Genomic DNA, 26,449 nt, shown 5'->3' with positions numbered 1-26,449 from the left:
ATAAATGTTTTGGTGACAAAATGAGGGTCGATTGCCATGTTGGTGGCATCACTGCGGAGCTCACCATGTGTAGGTGATGTCCAGCATCATCTTTCTGTCCTGGAGCAGAGGCTGACGGACTGGATGTTCATACTTTGTGAACCCTGCTCTGGTATACTCAAAAGCCCTCACCAGAGAGGCAGTCCTGGAGAAGGGCATAGTGAAGCACCCTCCTGCATTGCTGCTCCCCAGGGAAGCACACTTCTGATGCCACCAAGCCAGGCACCAAGAGGTTAAATACATTTTACAAAATTTACTTATAAATAAAACCATAAAATTACCAGTAATACACCTTGGTTGCCAAAAAGAACATCCAAAAAAACCTGGAGAAAAATAATCATATGTACTGGCACCAGGAGCAACAGACCTGTAATGCAGAAGGTCACACACAGCATTGTGCAAAGGCAGCACTGCGAGGCCTTGGGTGGTCACACCATAGAGCAGGGGCTGGGGAAGGACACAGGGCTGGGGAGGAGACAGGGAGAGGGTGATGGGGACCTGGGATAGCGGCACGGAGGCCAGCAGGAGCAGGAACCAGGATGGGGCAGGTAGTTGTGGGCATTCCTGGGATAGGGCAGGGAGGGAGGGTTCCACTGTCCTTGGCACTCCATGTGTCTGGCACTGGAAAGCTCCTGGTCCTTTCTTGTGAAGCTCTCCGTGCAGGATTATGGCTTGGATAATGCAGAAAAACCCTTCTGGCCTCGAGCCAGAGTGGAGCTGGATGCCACCCTTTAACCACCATTGTCCAGTTCTCCAAAACATCCTTCAGCAGGTCTGGGAGAAAGCTGGCACTGTGGTTCTGACCCACAGCCACAGCTAAGGATTTGCTTTGTGCAGGTCGGGATGTCCCAGGGCAGTGCAAATAGGGGTTGCTTAGGGGCATTTGTGGAAGGCACAGACTGGTTTCTGTGTTGCTGTTACAGGCTGGCTGGAACAGTGTGAGGGATGCTGAATTTTTCTGCTTCTGCACAGCTTAGAGCCCTTGGCTAAATCTATGCCATGGGATTGTGCAAGATTCCCCCTGGCAACCCTGGGACAGGGCTTCTCAGACTGGTGCCCAGCTCCCTAGTGGGTTAAAAAACATATTGTAGGAAAAAAAAAACATTGTACTAGCACAAAACTGGTCCTGGCTGAAGACCTCCATCCAGGCAAGCTGGATGCTGGCTGATTCCTACTGAGCTGTGGTGTGACAGGAGAGTCACTACTGGTGACGTGGAGTGGAGCCTTGTTATCTGCTTGCTGGCAACAGGAGATTTTAAGAGAGAGGATAGAAAACAAAATGAAAGTGGTTGGTTTGGGGTTTTTCAACAAGGTCCAGATAATGGGATCCTGTGGCTGTAAGGGCACAGGAGGAGAAAAGGCAGCTGGTACTCCTGGGAGGGATGCTTGCAGCAAGCATGTGAGAGCACACGGGGCAAACACAACCGATTTTCCCTTCAATTCCTTTGGCTGGACTGTGGCTTGCAAATTCCTGTTAATTCTTGAATCCAGTTGCCCATCTGGCAGCTGGAGAAAAGGGACACGGAGTCCTTGTTCATCAGACTGGGGAGTACTGGGCTCACCATGGCTGTGCAGGTGCAGGGAGGAGGGATGTGTCAGTGCATCTGTGGATAGGGGACGGGATGGGTGGGCTGTGCTTGTTGGTGAAAGTGATTTTTGGTGGGGGGCTGTTAGTTGTAATAAGGTGGGGTGTGCGTGTGTGTGTAGGTTCCTTCCTGAAGAACTGCAGAGGCCAAAGGATGGGAAAAGTGGATGTGCAGCCTGTGCCAATGGCAGGAAGTGTCTCCTCGGTCCCACAGGATCCCTGGGGATTGGCACTGACTGGAGGAAGGATAAGGAGGTGTAAGAGCAGCACAATGCTTCCTCCAGGCTACAGCTGGAAATGTGCCAGGTCTGATTCTTCCTGAAGACCATGAGAAGGCCTGTGGTGTCCCAGGATCCCTCCAAGCGTGGAGCAGAACGTCCTCTGGGAGTTTTGCATCATCCTGATACCTGACAGGAGATTATTCGCTGAAGTTCCCTGACTACCTCCCTTGCCAGCTTCTCAGCCCAACAAGGGGGCAGAAGGGACACTGCTGAGGTGGGAGCAAGGAGGAGCTGCTGGCACGTCACCATTGGCACGAGTTGCTTGTTCACCTCTAACACAACAGGCTGTGGTGCAACACAGGGAGGGCTGTGAGCTGGCCAAGCCACCAGCTCTGCTAATAAATACATGGCTCATCTGAACTGTACAAGGTGCAGGGCAGTGCTTCTTGAGAGAGACACCCACCCCAAGCCACATGGAGGAGAAGGCAGACCTGGCTCAGATCTCAGTGGCAATGATATCCTCGTAGGGGACATCTGTGCCAGGTATGTCCAGCTCAATAGGTTCCCTGCCACCTTCCCCTGTGGCAAGCTGCTGCAGCATCTTCTCCATATTCTGGTTCCTCTTGTACATGTGCAGGTAGCTCTGCTGCAGCTGCTTCTGGTAGTGAATCACTTTCTCCTTCTCCTCCTTCCATGTCTGTCGCTCTTGCTGGAAGCTGGAAGTCATCTGCTCATTGTTGTCCTGCTCAGCCTTCAGCTCTGCCCTCAGCCTCTCCACCTCTCCCTGCAGGGTTTGAGCATTGTCCATCATGGGGCAGGGCCTGGCAACCTGCCGGGCTTCACTTAGCTGCTCCTTGAGGACGGCTAGCTCCGTCCGCAGGTCCACGATCTCCTGCTCCAGCAAGTTCACCTTCTCCCTCAGCAGCTCGGACTCGTTCTTCTTGCGCTGGAGCTCGTTCTCACACACTTCCAGCTCCATGGCCTTGGTGTGCAGGGAGCTCTCCAGGTCCTGGGTCTTCATCTCCAGCACTTCCATCTTCACCCTTATCTCCTTCAGCTGAGCCTTTAGGCTGAGGATCTCAGTGGTCTTGCTGTTGAGCTCTGTCTGGGATTCCTTCAGCTGCTGCTTCAGGAGGGAAATCTCCCCTGACTTCTGGCACACCTAATGGGAGGAATGCAGCACCCAAGTTAGGGCTGCATGTCGGAGAAAGCCCACAGCACCCATGGTACCCCATGCAACCCATGCGGGACACAGCTGGCACATCATGTGGAGACCCTGGCCATGAAATCCCACCCAGGGAGATGCCCAGCACAGGGAGCAATGCCCTGGGCAATTCAGGAGCTGGAGGGGACCCCATGTTCTCCATGCATCAACACCCCAGCTGACACAGAGGGCTGCTGGTGAAGATTTAAGGAGCTGACACCCTCAGTTGAGGTGTGGAGATGGAGGGTGTTGAGGAAATGCTCAAGTCTCCATATTTTGTCCAACATGTTTGCTGAAGCCACTGCTCCCATGGTCAGTTAAACTGGCTGAGCTCATTTCACAAGCAGACACTCAATGACACCCCTCAAAACTGCAGCTGGGAGCAAAGAACATAAATCCCACTGGAGCCTAAAGCATGGCTAGTACAGGTGCTCCTGGGGACAGCTTTTGGGGGTTTGGTGGGACACTGCAGCTTCAATTTAGGGAGGATCTGAAAACAGCCTGGAAAGCTGGCTTGAAATGCAAATAAACTAGAAATATTGAAAGTGATAAGAGAAATCCTTGCATGTGAGGGGGTGAACCTGAGCACCATGCTTTTTGAAGCACACTAGGCAACAGTTAATAGTAAACTATAGTGAAAACAGCTGCAGTGAAATTACATTGGTGTGTGTTGTTCAGGCTCACAGGCTCACATCTGAATTTTCAGCAGTTTAATGGTCTTTGTTCAGTGATGCCAAATCAGTGGGAAAAATAAGCTTAAGCAGAGAGTGGACGGCTTTACTGCTCTCTAATAAATGGCCCTGCAAGTCCAAGTAGTTCCTATTTACAGGTGGGAAGGCAGCTTTACTACTCCTCTGGGGCAGACAGCCAAAGCTGTTTTAGTGACTGGGGTTTTTTATGCAGCAGTTGTTTCTTTATAGGATGTGAAGTTCTGAGGAGTTCACAGAAGGCCACTGAGTCACTCAGTTACCGTTTACAGAGCCTCCACATGACAGGTGAGGGCTTTCCCTAACCCTAACCCTCTCCTACAGCCTGGGCTTAGTGAGTGCACCATCTGCTCTGCTCAGGCCCAGTGTGGTCTGAGCTGGGTGCAGGTATGGGCATGGAGAAGAGCTGTGTGGTTTATTGCTGGTGCTGGAGCTATCTCCTTCCAGGCATATGCTTTGCTTTGGGCATTGGAAGCCCAAGATGCCACTCGGTGCCACTCACCTCCCACTGGGTCTCTTCCAGTGCTGGGGCAAAGCTGGTCTTCTCCTTCTCGTAGGATCTCAGCTTGGTTTCCAGCAGGTTTTGCTCTTTCATGAGGTTCTCCAGCTCCTCCCGGAGCTGCTGCTTTTCCTGCTGCAGCTGAAACACCTGGAGATGAAAGACCTGCTGTGTCCGCTGGGTTTTCTGCAAGGTTTGCTTGAGCTTGCTATTGCATTTCTGCTTGAGGCCCTCCATCTCTTCCTTGCAGTGCCGCTGCTTCTCTTCATAAGCCTGGCAGGAGCTGAATTCCTTCTCCTCGAAGCTTGACTGAAGCTCCTGCAGCTCCCCTTCCCTCTCTAGAAGCTTCTGCTCCAGCTCCTGGATGGTGGACTCATCCATGGAGATGGGCGAACGGATACAAGTGGTCTTCTCGGCAGCATGGTTGGGGGTGGCCTTCCCAGGGTTAAGGATCTTGTTGCCTCCATCTGAGAAGGACATGGCTTTGAGGCTCATCATGTTGCTGTCCTGGATGATGGCACACTGCAAGATGTTGTGAGCTGAGCCCCCGAAGCGGCTGATGGGTCCCATTGGTGTGACGAGGGGATCGAGCTGGTAGCTGCTGCTGGTGCTGTGAGTGGGGAGGCTGGACATGGAATTCCTGCCAGAGTCAGACAGACCCCCTGAGCACAGCACTGGCTTCAGCTCCTGCTCCTTGGCTTTGTCAGGGGGCTGCAGCTGCTGCGAGAGGTGACCCCCATTCTCTGCGGATGAGTGAAGGATGGTGCCGGATCGGGGCAGCACTGGCTTGAAGGCAGTCGGTCTTGCAATTGGCTTCTCTGCACCCTGGGGAGAAGAGAAGAACAGAGACATCAGCATGGACCAACACCACATAAACACCACCACCACCTCCCCATCCCTCTGTCCCCAAGGACAAGACCCCCATGGCTGGGATGGCTCAGGTCTCCATCAGGGACCAAAAGCTCATGAGGATGATGATGGCTAAAATAGCCTGTTGGGAAGCAAATGGCACATTTGGAAAGTAAAGGATACAGATCATATTGTTGATCCGAATTCCTGAAAGCAGAAGGTGGCACAGTGCCTCCAGCACCTCCATGCTGCCCCTCTCATCCCTCTTCTTCAGCACAAACTTTCTCTGAGCCTTCTCCTGGACCAGAACAGCCCTGCAGTGGGATCTGCACCCACTTGGAGGGCAGATGTAGTCCAGTGGGATACCCCCTGATTCTGAGATGCCATCTCCCCTACTAACCACTTCCAGCTGACTTGGAAAGGGCATCAGCTTCTGCGGTGTGGGTGTGCCAAAGTCCATAGCACTGGTCCCAGCTTGGCTGCCGAGCTCCATGCCAGCAAGTGAAGTATAGTCTGCTCGGTGGGAGCCGTGAGATTTCTGGCTGACCTTGATGTAAAAGAAGTCCTCATTCTTGCTGCTTTTGGAGGTGGATTTGTGGCTGGAATCTTGGGAGAAGCCAAAGCGAAGCAGCCCATCTGAGTACCTGTTGAGCTTCTTCAGGTGGGATGACTTGCGGAGCTTGTACTGGGAGGCTCGGCAGTGCTTGCTGTGGAAGCTGTGGCCAGAGATGAGGCTACTGACGCTGCCCATGCTGCTCCCAGGCAGGGGACATGCGGCAGGGGGAGCAGAGCCCAGAAGAACTGTGGCACGAGGGCTCCGGGCAGCGAGTACAGACAGCAGCTGCTGCAGTCATAGCAAAGAACTCACTGTGCTAGGGAGCTGCAAGCCTGAGGAGGCAAAGAGAGGAGCAGGGTAAGGAAAAGGGGCCTGGGAGGTGGGCACGATGCTGTGGTCTGGGCATCAGTGACTTCTGATGGTGGTACCCCACTGCCAGCCCAGGGCAGCTCTTCCCCATCCCTCTGCAGAAGCCCTGTGTAAAGGAGGATGGCAGATGGGAAAGAACAGGGCTTTCCTTTGTGCCTGTGGATGGTTTCAGGAGCCTCCCACAGTCTGGGTCCCCCAGGCTGGCTGGCACCTGCCACTGCACAGTTCCCACTTGGATGAGTACATCCTGCCTGGTGCCCGAGCTCATCAGGAGCTCCTGGGTACAGTGCACCCGGATGAGGCCAGGAGGGCTGGGAGACACAGGAGACCCTGAAAATAATGAGAGGAGGAAAAGGGATTTGTAGTAATTTTTAGGTGCCTGATAGGCACCAATTTCAATGAGCACCCATGCTTCCTGCTTATCCCATGCCAGATGTATCCCATCTCCTGACAGCCGTGCTAGGGACTGTAAGCTGCAGTCACAACCTCTCCTGCATCAGCCTGTGGCTCCCTGATTTCTCTCCAATTTTCAGTGCTCCTCTTAATCTACCTGAAAAGGGCTGCTGTGAGGCTTAATTACACTTAATGTCTGTACAGCACTTAAGAAGATGAGAGGCGTTATGTGCATGCTGAGTATTATGAACACAGTTCAGAGGTATGCAGAGCTGTGCATTAATTCCCTTTGCTATGGGAAAAAAAAACCAAAAAACATAAAGCCTCAGCTCCTGGTGGCCTTTGGATGCTCGGCTCCCTGTGTCAGAGCTATAATGGACATGCACCTTCCATCTAGATAATTAAAGGATCAGAAGTCCAGGAAAATGCTGCTCGTAGGCAGAAGTTAGAGCATAATCAGAATGAGCTAAATCCTGTTTGCACAGGATGATGACAGAGGAAATGTTTCTGCACGGAAAAGAGCTCAAAGCTCCTGCTTTCAGTGGTGACAGTAATGCAAGGTCCAGTTCTTCTCCAGAGCTGCCCATGGTGGATTCTTATCAGGCATCCAGGGGGTAAAATGTCCCCTAGCAACTGGAAGAGAGTTGGGTGGTAGAAGAGGTGCAGGCACAATGTGCCAGGGCATCCTCACAGCCTCATCCTCATGGTCTAGAGAGTTGCTCCTATGTTTTTCCCATTCTTCATGTCCTGCCTTATGCTCTGGTGAAAGCTCCTCTGCATCCCAAAAAGGGTAACACAAACTGTTCTTATCCCTCAGCTTTATTTTTTTCCTTTTTGTCTGTGCTCTGAGAATCCAGGTTGATTAAGTGTCAAAGGAAAGTCCCAGAAAGACAGAATATCCTCTTTAATCCCTAACTCCATTTGGGGGGGATTAAGAGAAGTAAGAACTGATGTGTGAACTGCTGCCTGGATGCTGATATGCTAAAAATTATCAATGACTATGGCTTCATTCATTTTTACTGTGTAAGAGGCATAATGGAGGAATAATGGAAGGGGAAGGAATTGCTGCAGGGAACAGGATAATTGGCACAGGAGGTGGCTCTGCCAGCACATGTTCCAACACCATGCTGGTGTGTGTGATCCTGCACAAGAAAAAAGGCAGTTGCACAGCAGCAAAGCTGCCAGCTATAGTGACAGCATCCCAGAGACAGCATTCAACATGTGCAAGTGGAGGGGGAAATAGCTGCTACATTTATGTGCAGAGGTGTCAGGGAGGTTTGATGCCTTAAAGCACAGCGTTTTGCAGAGTGCAACGCCCTGGTGCTCTGGGGATGTTGGGCTCACTGTCCCCATGGCCAGAGCATTAGTTCCTTTGGACAGATACACCCCTGGGTTTTGCTTTTCTGCAGAAGATAGGAGAAACATGGGGAGGGAAAGGTAGGACTTTCCAGCCTTTTGGCAGGAGGTGTTTCAATCAGTCCCAGCCCTCCCACACATGCCTGAGAGGGTTGGGCATGTCTTTTTCTTCTCCTTCCCTCTTTTGATTTAAAAATGAGTACTTGAAAAGCCATGGAGTTCGTATCCTTGCACAACATTAGAAGAGAAAAGCTCTAGAGACAGCATAGCTTGGAGCACACCAAGTGAGCAGATGGCACAGGCTTCTGCTCCAGCTTCAGAGCACCTCCAAAAGGTCTTGTTCAGACTCTGGGGCACATGCTTGTGTCTTCCCCTGTGTCAAATCAAGTGGCTATGACTGTACAGGGAACCAGACCGGTTTGCTGAGACACACAAAAACTAGTCGTTGTGTATATACATATATATTTAGATGTTTGTATGTATTTTAGGAGGTTCTGCATGCTTGGCAACAGCCACAGTTCAGTTAGGTTGAACGTACTGCAAAGCATGAAGGGGGTTGGAAAAAAATTATAAATATGTAAGTGATACTGAGAGTGCAGGGTCTGAAAATGCCCCAGGAATGCTGTGTTGGATCTGGAACTGTGTATATCCATGGGGTCTGTGTGTGGCTGATGGTGTGTGATGATGATGCCACTGTAGCAGCCTTTCTCTGCGGCTGAACCCAGATGCCACAACCCCACACATTTAGCCCTGTGCTCAGTGTGATTACTTTGAATGCAGTTTGCCTTGTCACTCACCAATTAATGAGGACAGAAAGCCAGAAAAGCCATGAGCTTTTCCCTCTCACCTTGCTACCTCCAGCAAATGAGCCCTTTAAAACTTTTTGGCACTGTGGTGGGGAGGGGGCTCTAGGGACAGCAGTAGCCCCTCAGTTGCACTCCTGGGGTAATGCTGTGCTGACAGGCACTGCCTGTGCTCCATGAATCTTTGTGGGACTGCGAACAAAACCCATCGAGGTGGAGTGGTTAGTGGGGGTCTGGCAGTGGTCACCCGTAGGACAGACCCCAGATAAACACCCAGGCAGTGTGGGCTAAACCTGTGGGAGCAGGGGTGAAAACATGGATGCACCCACTCTTGCTTTTGCAGAAACAGAGGGGAAAAAATGAACAGTATCTCACAGTCATTGCAATCATGCCCACCCTGGGATCACACACAGGAGTGCAACTCTCCCCATCACCTCCTTTCTGAATGGGCTGCAGGAATTTCATTTTATCTCCTTTGCTGCACTGTTTCTTTGAAGCCTTTCCCTCCTCCCTGCAGAGTTTCACAGCCAGTAACTGTCTTTCTGCCTTCCCCAGACAGGTTACCTTCTAAAAGCCTTCTTTTCCTTCCTGGCTTCGCATTATTACTCCATCCCTGCTGATCCTGTTCTTCTCTCCTCCATATGTGAAAGCTTCCTTCTCCCCTCCACTCCTCTCACCTACTCTTTTTTCCCTCTTGAATCATTATTCATAATTTCCGTGCAGATGCACCCACACATTTTGGTGTTTGTTGGGAGAGGTACAGATTATACAGAAGCAGTAGCAGCTGCCAAGAGCCTGGACCCAGGAGCAGCCTCCTTCCTCCTTCCCTCAAAGGCTGCCAGGTAATGTGCCCTTTTACTTGGTAATCTGTGTCTTGGAGACACCAAGAATGTGGCCCCAGGTTAAAATATGGGCATTTCCATAGTAAAAAAGCCATCCACCTGCTAGTTGAAGCATCTGACATGTTTTAATGAAGAGAATGGCTTAATCCAAAACTTGTGAGTGCAGCAATCCCAATAAGATGGATTTGGGATCTGTAGCCAAAGCTGGGTTCTGATTTCAAGACCCCCAGATGCTACCAAACACCAGGCTGATGAGATTGACCCACCTCAGGCTGCATGAGCATCTGCCTGTCCCTGCTCAGACTTACTCTCCCCATGCCCAGCTGGAGCCAGGCTCCCTGAAACCTGCTCATTTTGCTTTCCAAAGAACTGGCATCAATAGGGCTTGGAAAGCCTCATCAGTAGAGCCGACCTTGCCCCCACTCTAATGGTGCTAATGGTATGAATTAAAACACACACCCAGGCAGATGCTGTCCTTGTGGTGTTCAATTGTGGCTTGGTGTCTGCAAAGGGTCCGGTTATAAGCCTTTCATTCACTTTAATTCATTGTCCCTCACTCATTCACTGACATTCATTGGGATCATTTTGATTGGAGGCAGGGAGTGAATTGAGTATGGGATTCACAAAGCACACCATGTGTTCTGCCCTGATTTGTCATTAGTGGAGGGGGACACTCCAGATGAAGAATAACCAGCCTCAGTTACATGTTACATCTACTCCAGTAGTCCAGGAGTTCATCACACTTAATATTATTTCAATGAACACTAAGAGAATTCGCACCCACTGCCTGGTGCTTGTTAGAGGAGCCAGCAAGCTCTCTGCCTGGCTTTGTCAGGCATTTGGGTGGGCTTCATGCCAGTGCAGCAGTAGGAGACTGTGCCATGTCTCTGCCAGTGTCCCTTGGCAGCCAGGCTCTTGTGCTATGACTGGTCATCCTGCTGCAGGCCCTGGAGGTGAAGGTGCAATAGCTCTACAGGGAAAAAAGCAACCAAAAGCAATCTGCATCCATTTGGAAGTCCAGGAGCAGCACGGAGCGCTGCCTCTTTGCATCCAGTTCCTGCATGGAGGGTGGCTCAGGTCAAGGTCACTTATCATAGAATCCTAGAATGATTTGGTTTGGAAAGGACGTTAAAGCTCATCAAGTTCCAAACCCCTGCCACTGGCAGGGACATCTTCCACTAAAACCAGGTTGCTCCAAACTCCATCCAGCCTTCTTCCTGCCAGCCATACTGGGAAATCTAAAAATCAACACTGAATTAAGCATTAGCTTCAGAAAGAGTTTGAAGGAGCTGTGTACATCTCTCCTCCATCCATCAAGCAAACAAGGCACTAATCATGACCAGGTATGAGTCAGTGAGTGGCTTTAATAGGAGAGCAGGGCAAAATCATCTGTGCGATGATCTAAGCGGCACAGAAGTGACTTGGCTTGAGCTATGTTTGGGGAAGCCAGTACTAGAATAAGAGGAATTTCTCAAATTAACAATGAATCATATTGTCAGACTGAGCTTTAGAGGATATCAGCTCAACACCTGCTGTGGGGTGCCTGATTCCATGCTGTCTGGTCCCTTTGTGGAGAGACAGCAGTGTTTTCCTGTGCCAGAGCCCCGGCTGAGCAGGGAGAGACTCCTGTCCCTGCCCAGGGGCAATTGCTCAACCACAGCAAATTGATGTAAGTCAGTAAAGTCCCGTGAGTTCCAATGTCTGTGTTTCTACAGAGCTTCATGCTTTCTCTCCTGCAAATGCTTACTGGACAGTTAGCCTGGGCACAAACTAATAGCACCAGCAAGTATGTGGGCTAGAGAAAGTGATGTGTTATTCTTCCTGTATCCGAAGCCTGAGAGGGAATTAGAAGTGGAATGAACCTTATAGCTGGGGGCTGAAAAGCTGCAGCCTCAGCAACAGCAGTTTACTCCCAGGAAAAGCTGATGCTTGCCCCGGTAGCCCACAGGAAAGTCAGGAGATGAGCAAAGGGACCTCTTGGGAGAGCGCTGGGGGCAGCATAATTGATCATTGGGCTCAGAAGGTCACTAGATGATCCAGTGATGGGATGCTGAAGAGCCCCAGCTTGCCCCTGCACAGCTGCAGTTTGTATTAATTAGCTTCATATGAAAGCAAACCCTAACAGCATTAGCAAGAGTTGGGCTTGAGACAGTCCCAGCATACCTCCCACTGTTGCTGTACCTCAGGGAGAGCTATTCCCAGGAGGAGCTGGCCCCATACAATGTCCTGCCCTTGCCAGATGTAAGCACAGCAGCAGCAGGGTATTGTGGGAATATCCCAACACTGCTCCAGGAGCCTGATCCTCCATTTATTACCACCTTAGTTTGGTCTACAACTCTTCTTTATGGTCCTGATACCCCACATTTCTGCAAGTAACCGTTGGTCCTACCTATGACATCCCCAGTTCTCTGCTCATTCCAGAGCCCAAACGCTTTCTCACTCTGTTCTATGTTAAATGCAACTCCAGGAGTCTCCAGTTCTAAAGCTTCACTGCAAGGAAACCCCACCTGTTTCACCCAGAGCTCTTCATAGCTTCACCCCAATAGCTTCACCCCCAGCAGCCTCACTTCATACAGATTTGGAGCTCAGGGGTGATTCAGCAGCCAAGCACAGCACCCACACAAGTCACATCAGTCATGCTCCTGGTACAGAGGTGATGCTTGTGTGAAACATAGTTAGATATTCCTGGGATGGAGAAACTGATCTTCACAGTTTACTTAATTCCTAACAGCATCTGTCTTCTCCTCCTAATGAAAAACTAATACTGCAATTAAAGCCCTGCTAACTGGAAACTCAGAAGTGCTCTACTCACTGCTTTTGTCTTTTGCAGGTCTGTGGAGTCCTGGAGCTGTGGCAGGCACACCTGAATGGTGATGCCAGCACCAGGGAATGGGCACCACCTCCAAACTGGTGAAGAGAAGGCTCAGGGGAGACATAACAATATCTACCAGGGGCCACAAGAAATCTGGAGACGGGTTTTGGACAAGGGCCTGTAGTGACTGGACAAGGGGGAATGGCTTTAACCTGCCAGAGGGGAGAGTGGGAACTTTTGCTCTTAGGCAAAAGTTCTTCCCCATGAGGGTGCTGAGGCGCTGGCACAGGATGCCCAGAGGAGCTGTGGCTGCCCCATCTCTGGCAGTGCTCAAGGCCAGGTTGGACACAGGGGCTTGGAGCACCCTGCGCTAGTGGAAGGGGTCCCTGCCCATGGCAGGAGGTTGGAACTGGATGAGCTTTAAGATTCCCTCCAACCCAAACCAGTCTGAGATTCTATGATTTCACACCCTTCCTACGACAGATAACATTGCTCCATGGGGAATAGTCAGGGCAGCCCTGCTATATCACAGCGCCCAGGTCACCAGGTCTCCATCAGCTGCTTGCAGGACGCCTCTGTTAACAAGGCGAGTTTTGGGGGGGGAGTTTTGTGTCCTGGGGATGCTGTTGGGGTGAGGGGACTCCTATTCCCACTGAAGACATTGCAGAAGGTACTATCCATACTGCTCCATCCCTGTGAGGCTGACAGGTGAAAAACAACCATTCCTTCCCTCACAGGAGTGTGACGGGGCCCTCACATCCCCACCACAGGTTAGCTATTTTGGGAATTGTCTGGAGCTTGCAGCTGGTGTTGGGGTGGGTGACAGCTGAGCACGGCTTTCACTTGGGATCTGCAAGCCCCTTCTGGTGCATCTATTTCCAACCCTGTAAAACACAATCTGCCAGGGTTTGGGGTGGGCATCCAAAAAAGCTAATTGCAAGGTACTGGCTTGGATTAGGCAGCTCAGGAGCACTGTACATCTTTCAGGTGCTTCTGAGGGTGGTTGGGAAGGATTTGCCCTTCTGTTCCTGCCTGTGCAGCACTGATGCAGCAAGTCTAATTGTTGTAGCTGTAGCCCGTTATGAGCCAGACTGGTGAGGTTTGGTGTCCTATATGTCCCCCATGTGCTTTATCCAGGGTCTAATTGATGGAAAGGGTTTGCCTGTCCACCTAAAAATAGTTTCATGTAACTTGAGATGAGCCTGAAATACATTTTCTCCCAGCTTTCTGCTTCCGCAGGCTTTGCATGTATGTTATTCTGTCTCCCTAATCATGAATAACACAGCAACAAGTGACAGGAAGCCCATTTCTTCCCAGATTATGACAAAATGGAAGCATCAAGGGTTTCTTCTACAAGCCAGTCCCTCATCAACCTCCAGGAAATACCTGGACTAAAGCTCACTCTTTAGGCTAAAGCTTCAAAACCCCCACAACAGCACATGGGAGAAGCATCCTTTTTATGCATGGGGAAAATTTAGAAGTGGAGCTGCAGGCTGCCATAGAGACAAGGCTCTATTTGCAATCTTCTTGCCTTTTATTTTCTCTCCTCCTCTCCCAGGCGGTTGGGAAGCAGCCAGGAGTACAGCACCATTCCCTCTCATGTTCCTGCTGGCCATGGCTGCCCTATAAAGTGCTTAAGAGGCTTTGCTGGGTCCTTCACCTCCTCTAGCCTTTTGGCACCTCCTTGTTGTATCTGGGGATCATAAAACAAATCTGTGCTGCTTCTCTCTCAGCCTTAATGGGTCCTCGTGCAACATCAGCACTGCCACAGTGCATGGACCCACTGTTTGCTCTCCCTTGCTCTTGGTGCTGGCCAGGCAGCTGAGGTCATGAGCAACCAAAGGCTGAGCTAGGGCTGGTTCTCTTGAGACATATTTTTGAAGTCATAGGCCTGCTGCAGTGGGAAGATTTGGCTACTTCTCTAAGAAACATGAGAGGAAATAACTGACCCTGGCAGCAGCTGAAAACCCTCAGTTTCAGTCCTTAGCAGTAAGGCTGCAAGTATCAGAGAAAGAATTCCTCTGAGGTAGGACCTGAAGATCTTCCAGTAAACTCAACTTCTACATGTCTATACTTGGCTTCATAACATCTGAACATCCACAAGATGTGCATTATTTATGTGCTGCCTTTCATTGTCTGTGATACCAGTTATGCTGTGGTTTGTCTAAATGCTGGGTATTTTTGTACCCTGCATGATGTTCAGCCAAGTAGGAGCTGAGAAAAGGCAACTTCTGCATGCTGATCAGAAGCCAATCTTAGCCCTTGCTGTGAAAAGTATCTGCTGTGCCATTGCTGTCTTCTCATCCTTCAACTCCCTCTCTTGCTCTCCGGCATGTTACACGTCCCTGTCCCTGCTCTGCTCAATCAGGCTTCAGTGCAGCAGCCACAGAAGAAAAAAACCAAAAGGCAAATTCAGTTTTTGCTTCCTATTTTCCTCCTCCTCTTTTTTTTCCTTTTCAAACTTGGCCCATTGTGAAAACCACCCCTTGAATGCCTGGCTGCCAAATAGAGCAGTTCTCTCCAAAAAGAAATGTACATCAAAATTGCAAGGAATATTCAATTAACCTTTAAAGGAGAACATCCGCGACTGGCTCACAGAGATGTCATTTAATTGTGTCTAAAAAATAAATAAACACAGGCACTTGCATTTCAAAGGAGCATGTCTGTTAAGACGGTTCTGGCTGATGTCTTGCTCCAAGGGATTAAATACCTAAACATTCCTTCCAACTTGCAATATGAGATAGAATGTATCTGAGATTTTATCTGAGATTCTCTCTGAGGTTATCTTTGCTTAGGCAACAGGACAAGTGGCCAGATTCATCCCTTCTGCATCTAGGAAACCTCAATAAACTTCATAGGATCATGTAATGGTTTGAGATGGAAGGGAGCTTAAAGCTCCTCCAGCTCCAACCCCCTGCCATGGGCAGGGACATCTTCCACTGGAGCAGGGTGCTCCAAGCCCCTGTGTCCAACCTGGCCTTGAACACTGCCAGGGATGGGGCAGCCACAGCTTCTCTGGGCACCCTGTGCCAGTGTCTTACCACTACCATAGTGAAGATTTGTTCCAAATATCTAAAATGCCACTCGTGGCAAACAGCTCTGTGTCACTGCACAATGTCAAGTTAAGAGAGATCTTTGGGAGGCTTTTACTCTTTCAGCAGGAGGGAGGTAAGTGCTGAGCTGCACTTACCTTACGCTGCTGAGGAAATAAATGGAGATCTTCTTTTAGCTCAGGAGAAAAACTGCTGTGTGTGAGGAGGTGGAAGGTCTGAACCAGAATGCTGCTCTTGAAAGGACCTGGTTGTAAAGGAATGCAAGGTTGGTATTTGCTGCTGCAGCTCTCGAGAGATCCTAGCTCTGCTTGTGCTACAGGATGTTCCTTTCCCCAAGATTCTGCTCTCCAAACCAGGTAGTGGCCCTGTGTCCACATTCAGGACTTCCTCGAAACAATTTGTCAAGCTTTTCCTGCTCATCTGGGAGCTTTTAATTAAGTGAGCAAGCACGAAACCCCAATGGTAGCAAACAATCTGTGCAGGAAAGACTTTGTGACCCATGGAATATAGCCCTAGAGGGCAGGGGGGGTCAAGACTTTTGGCTGATATTCAAGGATCACCTACTACAAGCTCACGAGTGTTGCATTCTAACTAGAAGGAAGTGTGGCAGGAGGGCCAGGAGACCTCATGGATGGATAAAGAGCTGGGGAGGAAACTTAGAGAGAATGAAGAGGCTTATAAAAGGTGGAAGCAAGAACAGGTGGCCTGAGGAGAATACAGAGATGTTGTCCAGGAAACTAGGGACCAGGTGAGGAAGGCTAATGCCCAGTTAGAATTAAACTTGGCTAGGGATGTTAAAGATAACAGGAAGGGATTCTATAAGTACATAGCGAATAAAACACAGACTAGGGACAATGTAGGCCCCCTCTGGAGGCAATCAGGAGAACTGGCTACCCTGGATTTGGAGAAGGCTGAGGTTCTGAATGGCTTCTTTGCCTCAGTCTTCACTGGCAAATGCTGCGACCACACTACCCGAGTCTTGGAAGGCGGACACAGGGACTGTGAGAATGAAGACTTTAGGCCCACTGTAGGAGAGGATCAGGTTTGAGACCATCTTAAGAATCTGGATGTACACAAGTCCATGGGACCTGATGAAAGCCATCCACAAGTCCTGAAGGAGCTGGCGAATGAATTTCCATCATATTTGAAAACTCAAGCCAACTGTATCCCGGGCTGCATCAAAAGAACCATGACCAGCAGGTTGAAGGAGGTGATCCTGCTCCTCTACTCTGCTCTCGTGAGACCTCACTTGGTGTATTGTGTGCAGTTCTGGTGTCCTCAACATAAAAAGGACATGGAGCTGTTGGAACAAGTCCAGAGGAGGTCACAAGGATGATCAGGGCCTGGAGCAGCTCCCGTATGAAGACAGGCTGAGAAAGTTGGGGCTGTTCAGCCTGGAGAAGAGAAGGCTGCGTGGAGACCTCATAGCAGCCTTCCAGTATCTGAAGGGGGCTTACAGGGATGCTGGGGATGGACTCTTCATTAGGGACTGTAGTGACAGGACAAGGGCTAATGGGTTTAAACTTAAACAAGGGAAGTTTAGATTGGATATAAGGAGGAAGCTTTTTACTGTGAGGGTGGTGAGGTACTGGAATGGGTTGCCCAAGGAAGCTGTGAATGCTCCATCCCTGGTGGTGGTCAAGGCTGGGCTGGACAGAACCTTGGGTGATACGGTTTAGTGTAAGGTGTCTCTGCCCACAGCAAGGGGGTTGAAACCAGATGATCTTAAGGTCCTTTCCAACCCAAACTATTCTATGATTCTACGTGCCAAATCTTTGTACATTTCCTGCTATTTTTAACTAATCTCTAATGGCAACAATGCCACTTAATGGCAACAATCCGTCCTGAAGCACGCCTTCACCACTGCTCTTCATGAGTGCTCCATGCCTCTTCCCTGTATCTTGCCCTTCCACAGGGAAGCTTTCTGTGCAGGTCTGGAAAACCCACGACAGCAAACCCAAGGGCAGCTGGTAAATACATAACATCAAATAAACTGGAGGGGGAGAGGTGATGGATTTTTAAGACATCTCAAGAGAAATATTTATAACCAACCCATGCAAGTCAGTGGTTAGAGGGACGAGGGAAAAAAACCCCTCCAGGTTTCCCATCAGTGCTAAGCTTCTTCTAAGTAATGGAGGATTAAGAACCTGTTCTTTATGGTGCAGGGCATGGGCAGGCTGTGTGGCTCCGTTCTCAAGCAGTACAGGGACATGGTCCTGTCTCTGCCAGCCTGTGTTGTTTGAGAAGCAATTATAGCACCAGTTTCCTGTAATGGCTGCAGTGATACTATCTTTTCGCACTTGTCCACGCAGCACCTTGCACTGCAGTCTCTGAGCTCTGCTGGGATGCCTGTGGGTGACAGAGTCCCAGTGGGTGAGCCTGGAGCTCACTGCTGTTGGAGATGGTGACAGGATTTTGAATGGTCCCAAGGAAAGCAGGTATGTGATCCAGCCCCCACCTGGATCACACCAAGAGTGGCTGCTCTGCGGCTGCCCATCTCTGCATGCCGCAGATGCCTCACCTAAGCTTGTGCTGAGCATGACTGTACCTGCCCGCAGCAAAACAGAGGCTTTCAAAGAGAGAGAAAAATCGTGATTTAGGGCAAGGGATATCATCAGAGCCAGAGATGCAAGAGGCACGGAATGGGAGAGCAGCAGCTCGCTGGGAATGCATCCCTGTCTCTGCCTGGTCCTGCTCTGCAGTGGAGCATCTACAAGAGCTTGACTGCCCCCTCTTCTCCAGGGCCATGGTTCCTCTGCCCAAGCCTGGGGTGAGGGTCTGTTCCATGCACCCTCAGTCAGGAAACCTGCCCTGGAAGTCCCAATGCCTGTCTCAGTGGTTCACAGCAGAGCTGGCTTTTTCTGAAGTCTCATTTTCCTGCCTGAATTTCTCATTCATTTGCCTCCCACCACTCTGCAGCACTGCCTGGAAGGGAAGAAGTGACTAAGGGGTGGGTGGAAAACAATGACTCAAAACCAATATAGAACCCTGCGGTGCCAAGAGGAGGGGGTCAGCAGGGAGCAGGAGGGACACCACAGCAGCCAGGGGCTCTGAGCATGAGGGAGCTGCCCCTCAAGCATGTGTGAGCCACAGGGCTGTGACTGGAGGCCCAGAAGGGAGCCGAGAATCCCCTGTATCAAGTGATTGTGCTCCCGAGTGCACTTTTGCAGCTGCCATTAATTGCCCCCACAGCTGATTTTGTACTTACAGTTCTTTGTCCCACTGATTAATGGCCCTTTTGATTAATTGTACAGGTGATGCTGCAGAACGGCTACCAGAGGGGGGCAGGGGTGGTGTCTACAGACCCTTAGAAAAGCCTGGGTGTGGGTGTAGGTGTGAGCTGAGTAGGTTGATGTGGTGCAGAGGGTCTCTGGAGATGGTGTGGCAGTGCATGGCTGGGGTGGGAGTTTGGGGCCAAGCAATGATTTCAAAAGGAAGTTCATCAGTGTCCGGAGTGATGGTATCAGGAAGACAGAAAGTGGAGACTAACAAGGACTTTTTTCCTCCCTGATCATGTTCCACATATCTTCAGTGAGGAAAACAAGCTCTCAGGAGGAATTTGGACAACCGCAGTCATTACTGTGGAAACACAAGACTGTTGGGGAAAACAGGTCAGGTGTTGGTCCCTCTGTGGTGAGCACACTGAGCCACATGTGTAATCAGGGCACAGGCCTTAGCTCACTTGTGAACACAGGAGAGAAAGGGAGAAAGCCCTCCCCAGTGCAGCTCTGCTGAGGTAGCCATGGCTGAGGGGCATCTGGGGCTTGGCACAGCTGGAAGAGGCCAGGGGGGATGTTAGCAAAAGGGGACAACAGGAAACCAAATGCAAACTCCCTGGCGAGAAAGGGTTTTGTGGCAGGGATGCTGCGGTACCACCACTGCAGCTGAGTCTGAGGTATGTGGGCACAGTGGTGCTGGAGGGTCTAAACAGGAGCTGTCAGGGCTCTCCCACAATCCTGAGTCAACCTCTGCATGTGGAACCCTCCTGCCACACCACTGGGAAACTTGAACCTGTGGCTCAGGTGGCTGAGCACAGAAGGGCGCATCCGGCAGTGAGCTTGGACCCTGGCTCCATGCTCATTCCCACTGTAACTGGCAGCTGTCAGGCTGTGTGGATCTGGAACCGATTGTCAGGAGAGTGAGAAGTAACAGCCCAGAGGTGGCTACTGCCCCAGCCACTCTCCAGCACTGCTCCCAAAGGCAGAGGTTAATCCCTGGCTTTCCAGGACCAGAGCACCCAAGAGTGTTCCTCTGGTCAGCAATGACCTCCTGGCCATGCACACTCCAAAGAAAGCCTTGACAGACCTGCCTGCCAAGACTGCAGGCACCCAAAGGATGGCTAAACCTCTTCCAGCCATACCTGGCTGTGCACTAACACGCAGCAAAACCTGCATCCAGATACAACCAGTATTGGTACCCAGAAGCACCTGATGCCCACACAAGCCCCAGCCTCTGCACTTGCAAACTCTTCCACCCCCTATTGTCCCTTCTGCCCCATGCACACAGGAGATACCAGCAAATAACAATTTCTACGGTGGGCAGGCAGTCCCTTCTCCCGAGGGTGGTTCAATCTGAAGACAACAAACCAAAGGCATCTGCTTGCTCCCTCTCTTCCCATAGAGTCTGGGGGCTGTGTAACCACAGCAGCCTGATCCAAGCTGCCGAACAGGCAACATTTTCTCCTTGTCTTGGAAAGTTGTTTTCCAGACTTCCGAGTGAAGTGAGCCGGAGCTGAGCACCGTGGGAGCCGCAAGAGGCTCCGACCTGGCAGAGGGATGCGCTCCGTTTAACCCGCTGTTCCGGCCAGCTCTGATATGTTATGCCCAATCCCCGCACTCTGCCACCGTGGCGTCGGGCCGGTGCCGTACTGAGCAACCCAACCCGGGATTTGGGGTTAAACCGGAGCGCATTTAACCCCGAACCGACGCGCTGCCGCCGCAGGCTGGGAATCCCGGCCGCGCAATGCACTCCCGGCCCCCGTCTCTGCTCCGAGGACGGACTCCCGGGGCTGATCCCCCCATTCCCCGCATCCCGTCCGTCCGCAGCCGCCGGGCTTCTCCCACCTCGGGTGTCTGCTTCCTCCTCCTCCTCCTCCTCTCCGCGGCGCTCCGCGTGCTTCCCGATGCCCGCGCGGCAGCAGCATCCCCGGCGCCGCGGAGGAGGAGCCTGAAGCCCCACGCCCGCCCCGCCGCAGCCCCCGGCCTTTGTGTCCCGGCTCCGCCCGTATCCCCCGGGATGGCCGCAGCCCCGCCAGGGAGCGATGGGACGGTGCAGGGCTGGGAACCGGGCGAAAGAGCCCGAGGCGTCTGGCGCACCGGTACGGCCGCTTCTACGCGGCGCTGGGATCGTGCCAGCGCCTTGGAAAGCACTTTGGCAAGAGAAGAGAGCCCTGCGAAAGCAGCCATCAGCCAGGAAGCTCACCCGGCCGGAAAAGGCCTGGGCTGAAGTTCCTGTTTGGCTTGATTTAGAGCAGGGCCATGAATCGGAGTCTCCAGTATCATAGAACGCTGGAATCATAGACTAACTTAGGTTGAAAGGGACCTTAAAGCTCCTCCAGCTCCAACCCCTGCCATGGGCAGGGACCCCTTCCATGGAGCAGCTGCTCCAAGCCCCTGTGTCCAACCTGGCCTTGAGCACTGCCAGGGATGGGGCAGCCACAGCTTCTCTGGGCACCCTGTGCCAGTGCCTCAGCACCCTCACAGGGCAGAGCTTCTGCCTAAGAGCTCAGCTCAGTCTCCTCTCGAGTAGCTTCAAGCCATTCTCCTTGGCCTGTCCCTAGAGGCCCTTTGTTAGAAGTCCCTCTCCCCAGTTTGGGATGGGCCCGGGTGTGTCTAGCTAATGCCACAGCTGGTCCTCCCAGCAGGAGCAAGGACATGTTACCCAGGCCTCTGACCACAGGGAACCAAATCGCTGAGGCCATGGCCAGAGCCTTCCTAAGTGCAGATGGGGAAACTGAGGTACACCACCTGCAGAGCTGCATCAACCACTTGGGGTGCAGAGGCAACGGAGCTGTCAAGTGTTAGCAGACACAGATAAATGCAGGACAAGGAATAGCTGAGCCCAGAAGCCTATGCGCAAGTGGCTGCTCCCATCCTGGCTCCAGCAGTGTCAAACCCAGCAGGAGTTTGCTCTCTGGACAGCCCTTCCTTCAGGCAGAGAGCAGTAGGGCCAGGTCAGAGTGAGCTGAGGAGCACCCATGGGGCTGGGAATTGCTGTGCCAAGGTGCAGACAAGAGTGGGACCAGTCTGTGACTTCTCCTGGTCTTGCTTTTAGTGCTGAATATGGGGAAGAATGATGTATAGAAAAAACCCTGAGCATCTCTGCTAGATCACCTTCCCAATGCAATACAGGCCAGGGCCATGGGACTAATTTCTGTAGCCTGTGCAGGCTGGGCTTGTTCGCAGGTAAGGCCCATTGTGCTGGTGCCGATGATAAGCCGGTATTCACACACACGGGGACTTCCAAAGCACCAGGCAGCATTCAATGTGTCCCACTAGTCGCTGGTAGGGTGGAACAGGCTTGGAGGTGCAGTTATGTTCCTACATCCCTTTTCTCTCTGTAAGTCTGCCCCTGGAGAAGTCTGTTTGCCTCCTTCTTCCTCACCTAGTCGTTAATCTGCTCCTACACAGAGGCAGGTTTCCTGCCTGTGTGCTTTGAGCAGGACAGCTGACACAGTGCTCAAGAATTCACAGCTAGCAGCACACCTGGCCTTGCCCCATGCATTGTGCAGTATGGCTGCATCCCTGCCAGGTGTGCAGTGAAGAGGTTCCCCGTGCTCCATCACACACCTCTGCATGCTGGGGAGCAGCCTGATCCCATCCCCGATCCTCACATCAGCTTCTGCCCCTCTCAGCACTGAGATGGAGAAAGGCTGGAGAAGATGAGAGCCTCAGCATGAGCTGGAATATCACAGCATGCTTCTAGGGGTGCATCAGGAGAGCTGTGCTGTTTCCTTCCCAAAGCCAGTGTGGGAAACCATCCTGGGCACTGCATTAGCGTGAACACAAGAGCCCCAGCAGTGGCACAGGGAGAGGCAGGTAGGTCAAGTAGGACCTCCAGAACAAGAGGGGACTAAACCAGTCTCTTAACTGCTTTGTGTATCTGGCAGGTCCCCACTGGATTGTGCTCATGTCCCGTGGATGGTCACACCACGACTGCCGGCCTTTGGCAAAACTCAAGGAGGGTGGCTGGGGCTTGGCGCCCGGGCTTGCTTTGCTCCTGTGAACTGGAGCAGCCAGGTCTGCTGCCTTCCTCCTACATCCTAGCACAAATCCCAGCCCTCAGCTCCCACTATCAGGGCATTTGACACCGAGTGAAATAGTTTTGCCACGGTGGAGCACAGGAGAGTGTGCAGTTTTAGCTCTGCACAAACTGCAGGGCTTTGATTTATGGCAGACGAGATGCACCCCCCTGCTTTTTTTAATATTGTTTCCTGGCAGCTTAGTTGGCTTCTCTGTTGATTTGAGCAATGCTCCCACAATCTTGCAAGTGCCTTGAAAGCAGTCATCTGGAATTTGCTATTTTAGGATGTAAAAATTGAAGAGAGGAAGAAGAAGGAGGAGAAGAAGAAGTAGGAGGAGGAGGAGAAGAACAAAGTGTGTATTCATGTGAGGAATGGTTTAGCAGGATTTCACTCAAAGGGAAAAGGCACAAAAAAAAGAGGTTAATTTTCAGCCATGCAGAGCTTCCTGTTTCTGTAGTAAATCACAACAAAACAGGGCAGCAAAACCAAACAGTTATTTGTACCAGATGGGGCGGTAGTTCTAGCTGCAGCTTTTCAAGAATTGTCCTGCCTTGGGCAGATTTTGAAGCTGGAAGCTCGGAAGTTCAGCCATCAGCAGGGAATAGAGTGGCCCTCCTGTCTCCCTTGGCTGTCCATGCCTAGCTGCAGGGGGACTGCTGTCTCCTAGTCTGTGTCGCCCCGTCGGCTCCTCCTGTGCTGAAACTTCTCCTCTCTGGCTCATTCATCCCGTTCATGTCAGCACTCGCCCCTTCTGGTGTGTCTTCACCCGCGCAAACGAGTCTGACTATGTGGTATTGCCTCATTTGGAAGAAGCTTTCCCAAGGCAAGGGAGCCCTGGAGAGTAATAGTAAAGGGCTCTAATGGAAATTTGAGTTATTGAGGAGCACAGCATGAATACCCAGCCCTTGCCTGCCCACGGAAGGCTGTTCTGCAGCGTGGCATGTAGCTGAGATCTCCCAATGTTGAGAGCTGAGCCCTGCTGAAAGATCCTGCTGCAAACATGCCCCTGTCTCCTGCCTTCATTAATGGTGAGATTAAAAGCTCTTCCAACAAAATCCAACTAAAAGTGATTCAAAATAATTCACTCTTTGCACCCTCACTGCAAACAGGTGATGAAGCACCAGCGACTTGTTTCCTTGCAGGAAAAACCAGGCAGAGAGTGTATGGAACATTCACCCATCTCCCTGGAGTTTGGTACCTCCAGGTGCTGCTGGCAGCTCAGGGACCATGGAGGAGTCACTGATCCCTTCCACTATGCTCATCTTCCTTAATCACTTAGCATAGTCATCCTGTACACAGCCACAAGTGGATTTGCATAGATAGATTGAATAAGAGCCCCTTTCCCCTTATATTTTGGGATAAAAGATGAGCAGAAATGGCAAAGACAGGATTTTTTCCTCTTCTTTTTATTTTACTATCAGATTATTTACAAATCCATTGAAATTGGATGTAATTTAGTTCATACTAATTTAAGGCTCTGTAGGGGAATTACAAGATAATAAGATCAGTGATAAAAGCAAGAAGTAGGTGTATTTAATGACTTTTTCCCCTACAGAGCTATGAAGCAATATTGGAAGAGTGAGGCAAGTGTGGGAAAAGGAAATGAGCCCAAAAAATGTTTCAGAGGCTCAGGTCGTACCCAGAGAAACAGGATGAGAATTCCAGTGTAGTAAATAATATCTTTACTTTTGCACATGAATTTTAAACAGCAAAATGTGCACCAGATGTGGAGCCAAGCTGAGAAGAGCTGGTGGTGTGGGGAAGGGACATCCCTGGTCTGCCTGCACTTGCCCTGCTTTGCTTCCCAAAGCTGCATGGCCAGGTATTTCCATTCCAAGTGGTGTGGAAGTGGCAGCAAGGAAAGCTGGAATGTGGGAACGCTGCTGTGGGGCTGCACAATGTCTTAACCTTAGGTGACAGAATGGGAACTCGGGGTGTCAGGGCTGGGGTATCCCCTTGGGATTGTTTAGTGCTGGAGAACATCATCCCTTATCCCTCTCAAAAAAACAGCTCCTGAGCAAACCATAATACATCCCCACTGTGTGTTCACCCTCCCTGGAAGCTCACACTGTGCCTGTGCTTAGCCCTGCCTGGGGATTTGGAGATGAAATGCAGCAGAGAATGAGAGTTTGGTATTTGATCATTTTTGGTAGGCAGGTGGATTGCAAATGACAATAAGCCTGCTTGGCACCGTTGTGGTGGAGCTGCAGGGACATGTGTGTGTTGACATGGGATGCTGCAGGATCAAAACGAAGCCACTTAGCCATCCTGTCAACGGTAAATATTACAGTAGTGATCTGCAAGATAATGGGAGAGGAGCTTATGTATGAGGCCAAGAAGATCTTGGCTGATGCTTGTGGTGGCTACAGATGTCTCCTGTGGGGTTTACTTTAAGCTCTGCAAGGCTGTTGTGAAGGGGGTGATGCATATCCAGCAGCTGAGCCCTGCTGTGGCCAAGCCATCAGCTGATATCTCTGATGTGCCTGGGATATTGTCCTCATTGTGCTGCAGAAAGCAATCTGCAGTCAGGGCTGGGGGTTTTTCATGTTTTGGTTGAGGTGGAGGAGAGAAGCCATCTAGCTAATCCATTCCTGACAGGGTTCAAGGAGCAAGCAAAGTTATGTGGCACCAACATGACACTTGTCTCTGTGCTCTCTCCTTTCATGCTCTGTAATTTTAGGTAAAATAAAGCCAGACAAAGCTGTAATGAAAAATAAACTACATGGCTTTCCCAGCAGGAGAATTTCACCTGGTGAGTTCAAGCCTACTTAGACTGGACTTTGCTCTCAGCTCTCTTTCTTGGAGCCCTGAGAAGAGGCCAGCAAATCCTGATTTCAATCCCAGCCAGTTTAGCAGCAAAAAAAAAAAGCCCCAAAAGGTCACAAGAAAAGTGTATCACATCTGAACTTACATAAGCAGACTGAAATTTCCTCTTCCACTTCTGGGATTCATCCACTTCTTTCCCATTAAAATTAATTACAAGAGCACGTCTCAGCTCCTGGGTAGCTCTTCGGCCTCTTCCTTTGCTTGATGGCAAAATAGAGACAAGCCCAGGCTATGTCCCCAGAGCCACAGAGCAAAGTTGGCTTTCGTATTTTAAACAAAGCAGCTTCCTCTGCCTGGTGGAGTTGCAAAACAGGGATAAGTTACTGTGTAGTTCTTGGTATTGATCAGTGATGCTAATCTGGGTGTCTGTTAGCTGGATATCCCTGTCACACCACGAAGTCTTGCTTGTCTGGTCCAGATCTCATACAATCAGTGATTCCTCTAAAGCATCACCCTGGCATTGTTCCATGACATGAGCTCTGATAGTAAATGCAGTTTCTAGTCATCAGGGCCAGAAAGAGAAGCTGGAAAATTTGGCTCCTTTAGGAATTGAAGACAAAAGGCAAAACCATGCACAGACCCTCAGATAAATTATCTTTTAGAGCATTGTGTGCTCCAAATCCTGCTGTGATTTGCAGAAGGAGCTGATGGATAATATCTCATGGGTGAAGGTGGAGAGAGCGAGGAGGTGATCCCAAACTGCTGGACCTGGACCAGAAACATCCTGGATCAGAAACAGCAATCAGCTGCAAAGCCAAAATGTCCCAAGTCCCTGTGCCATCCTGACCTTGGAGCTCAAGTGGGATTCTCATCCCATAGAGAGGATCCTATAGGTTTTCCCTCTTGCAGCCTCCCCTCCTCCTCAGCATTACTCAGCCTTATGCAATGATTATCTTCCAGCCCTCCGCACACACCAGTAACCAGTTGGGCGGCAAAAATATCCTGCTGGAAAAAGCAGTTTGTCTGACTCTGCCTGCATGGTCCCCAGGACTGTCCCAATACCATCCAGGCTGCTTTCCTACTGATTCCCAGCAGGAAAAGAACAGGAAAAAGGGCCTGTCTGTCTCTTGGAACTATTCAGTGTCCTGCTCA

General features: G+C 50.8%; 1 protein-coding gene across 2 annotated transcripts; it reads right to left on the bottom strand.

Annotated features, from left to right (window-relative positions):
• Window positions 1–363: 363 nt before the first annotated feature.
• LZTS1 (leucine zipper tumor suppressor 1) lies at window positions 364–20,457 on the bottom strand. Of its 2 annotated transcripts, XM_031044338.2 has the most exons (5): window positions 20,352–20,457; window positions 15,426–15,532; window positions 5,505–5,992; window positions 4,259–5,080; window positions 364–3,007 (listed from the first exon to the last, which is right to left on the bottom strand). In XM_031044338.2, exons 3-5 carry the CDS (start codon window positions 5,853–5,855, stop codon window positions 2,342–2,344), a joined length of 1,839 nt encoding a protein of 612 aa, XP_030900198.1. In that variant the 5' UTR covers window positions 5,856–5,992; window positions 15,426–15,532; window positions 20,352–20,457; the 3' UTR covers window positions 364–2,341. The 2 variants fall into 2 exon arrangements, with proteins under 2 accessions (XP_030900198.1, XP_005139488.1); XM_005139431.3 differs by lacking the exon at window positions 15,426–15,532.
• Between the last annotated feature and the right edge of the window lie 5,992 nt (window positions 20,458–26,449).

This window comes from Melopsittacus undulatus, chromosome 18, assembly GCF_012275295.1.
Source record: "Melopsittacus undulatus isolate bMelUnd1 chromosome 18, bMelUnd1.mat.Z, whole genome shotgun sequence".
Taxonomy (NCBI): Eukaryota; Metazoa; Chordata; class Aves; order Psittaciformes; family Psittaculidae; genus Melopsittacus; species Melopsittacus undulatus.
This window is presented reverse-complemented; position numbering and strand designations above follow the sequence as displayed.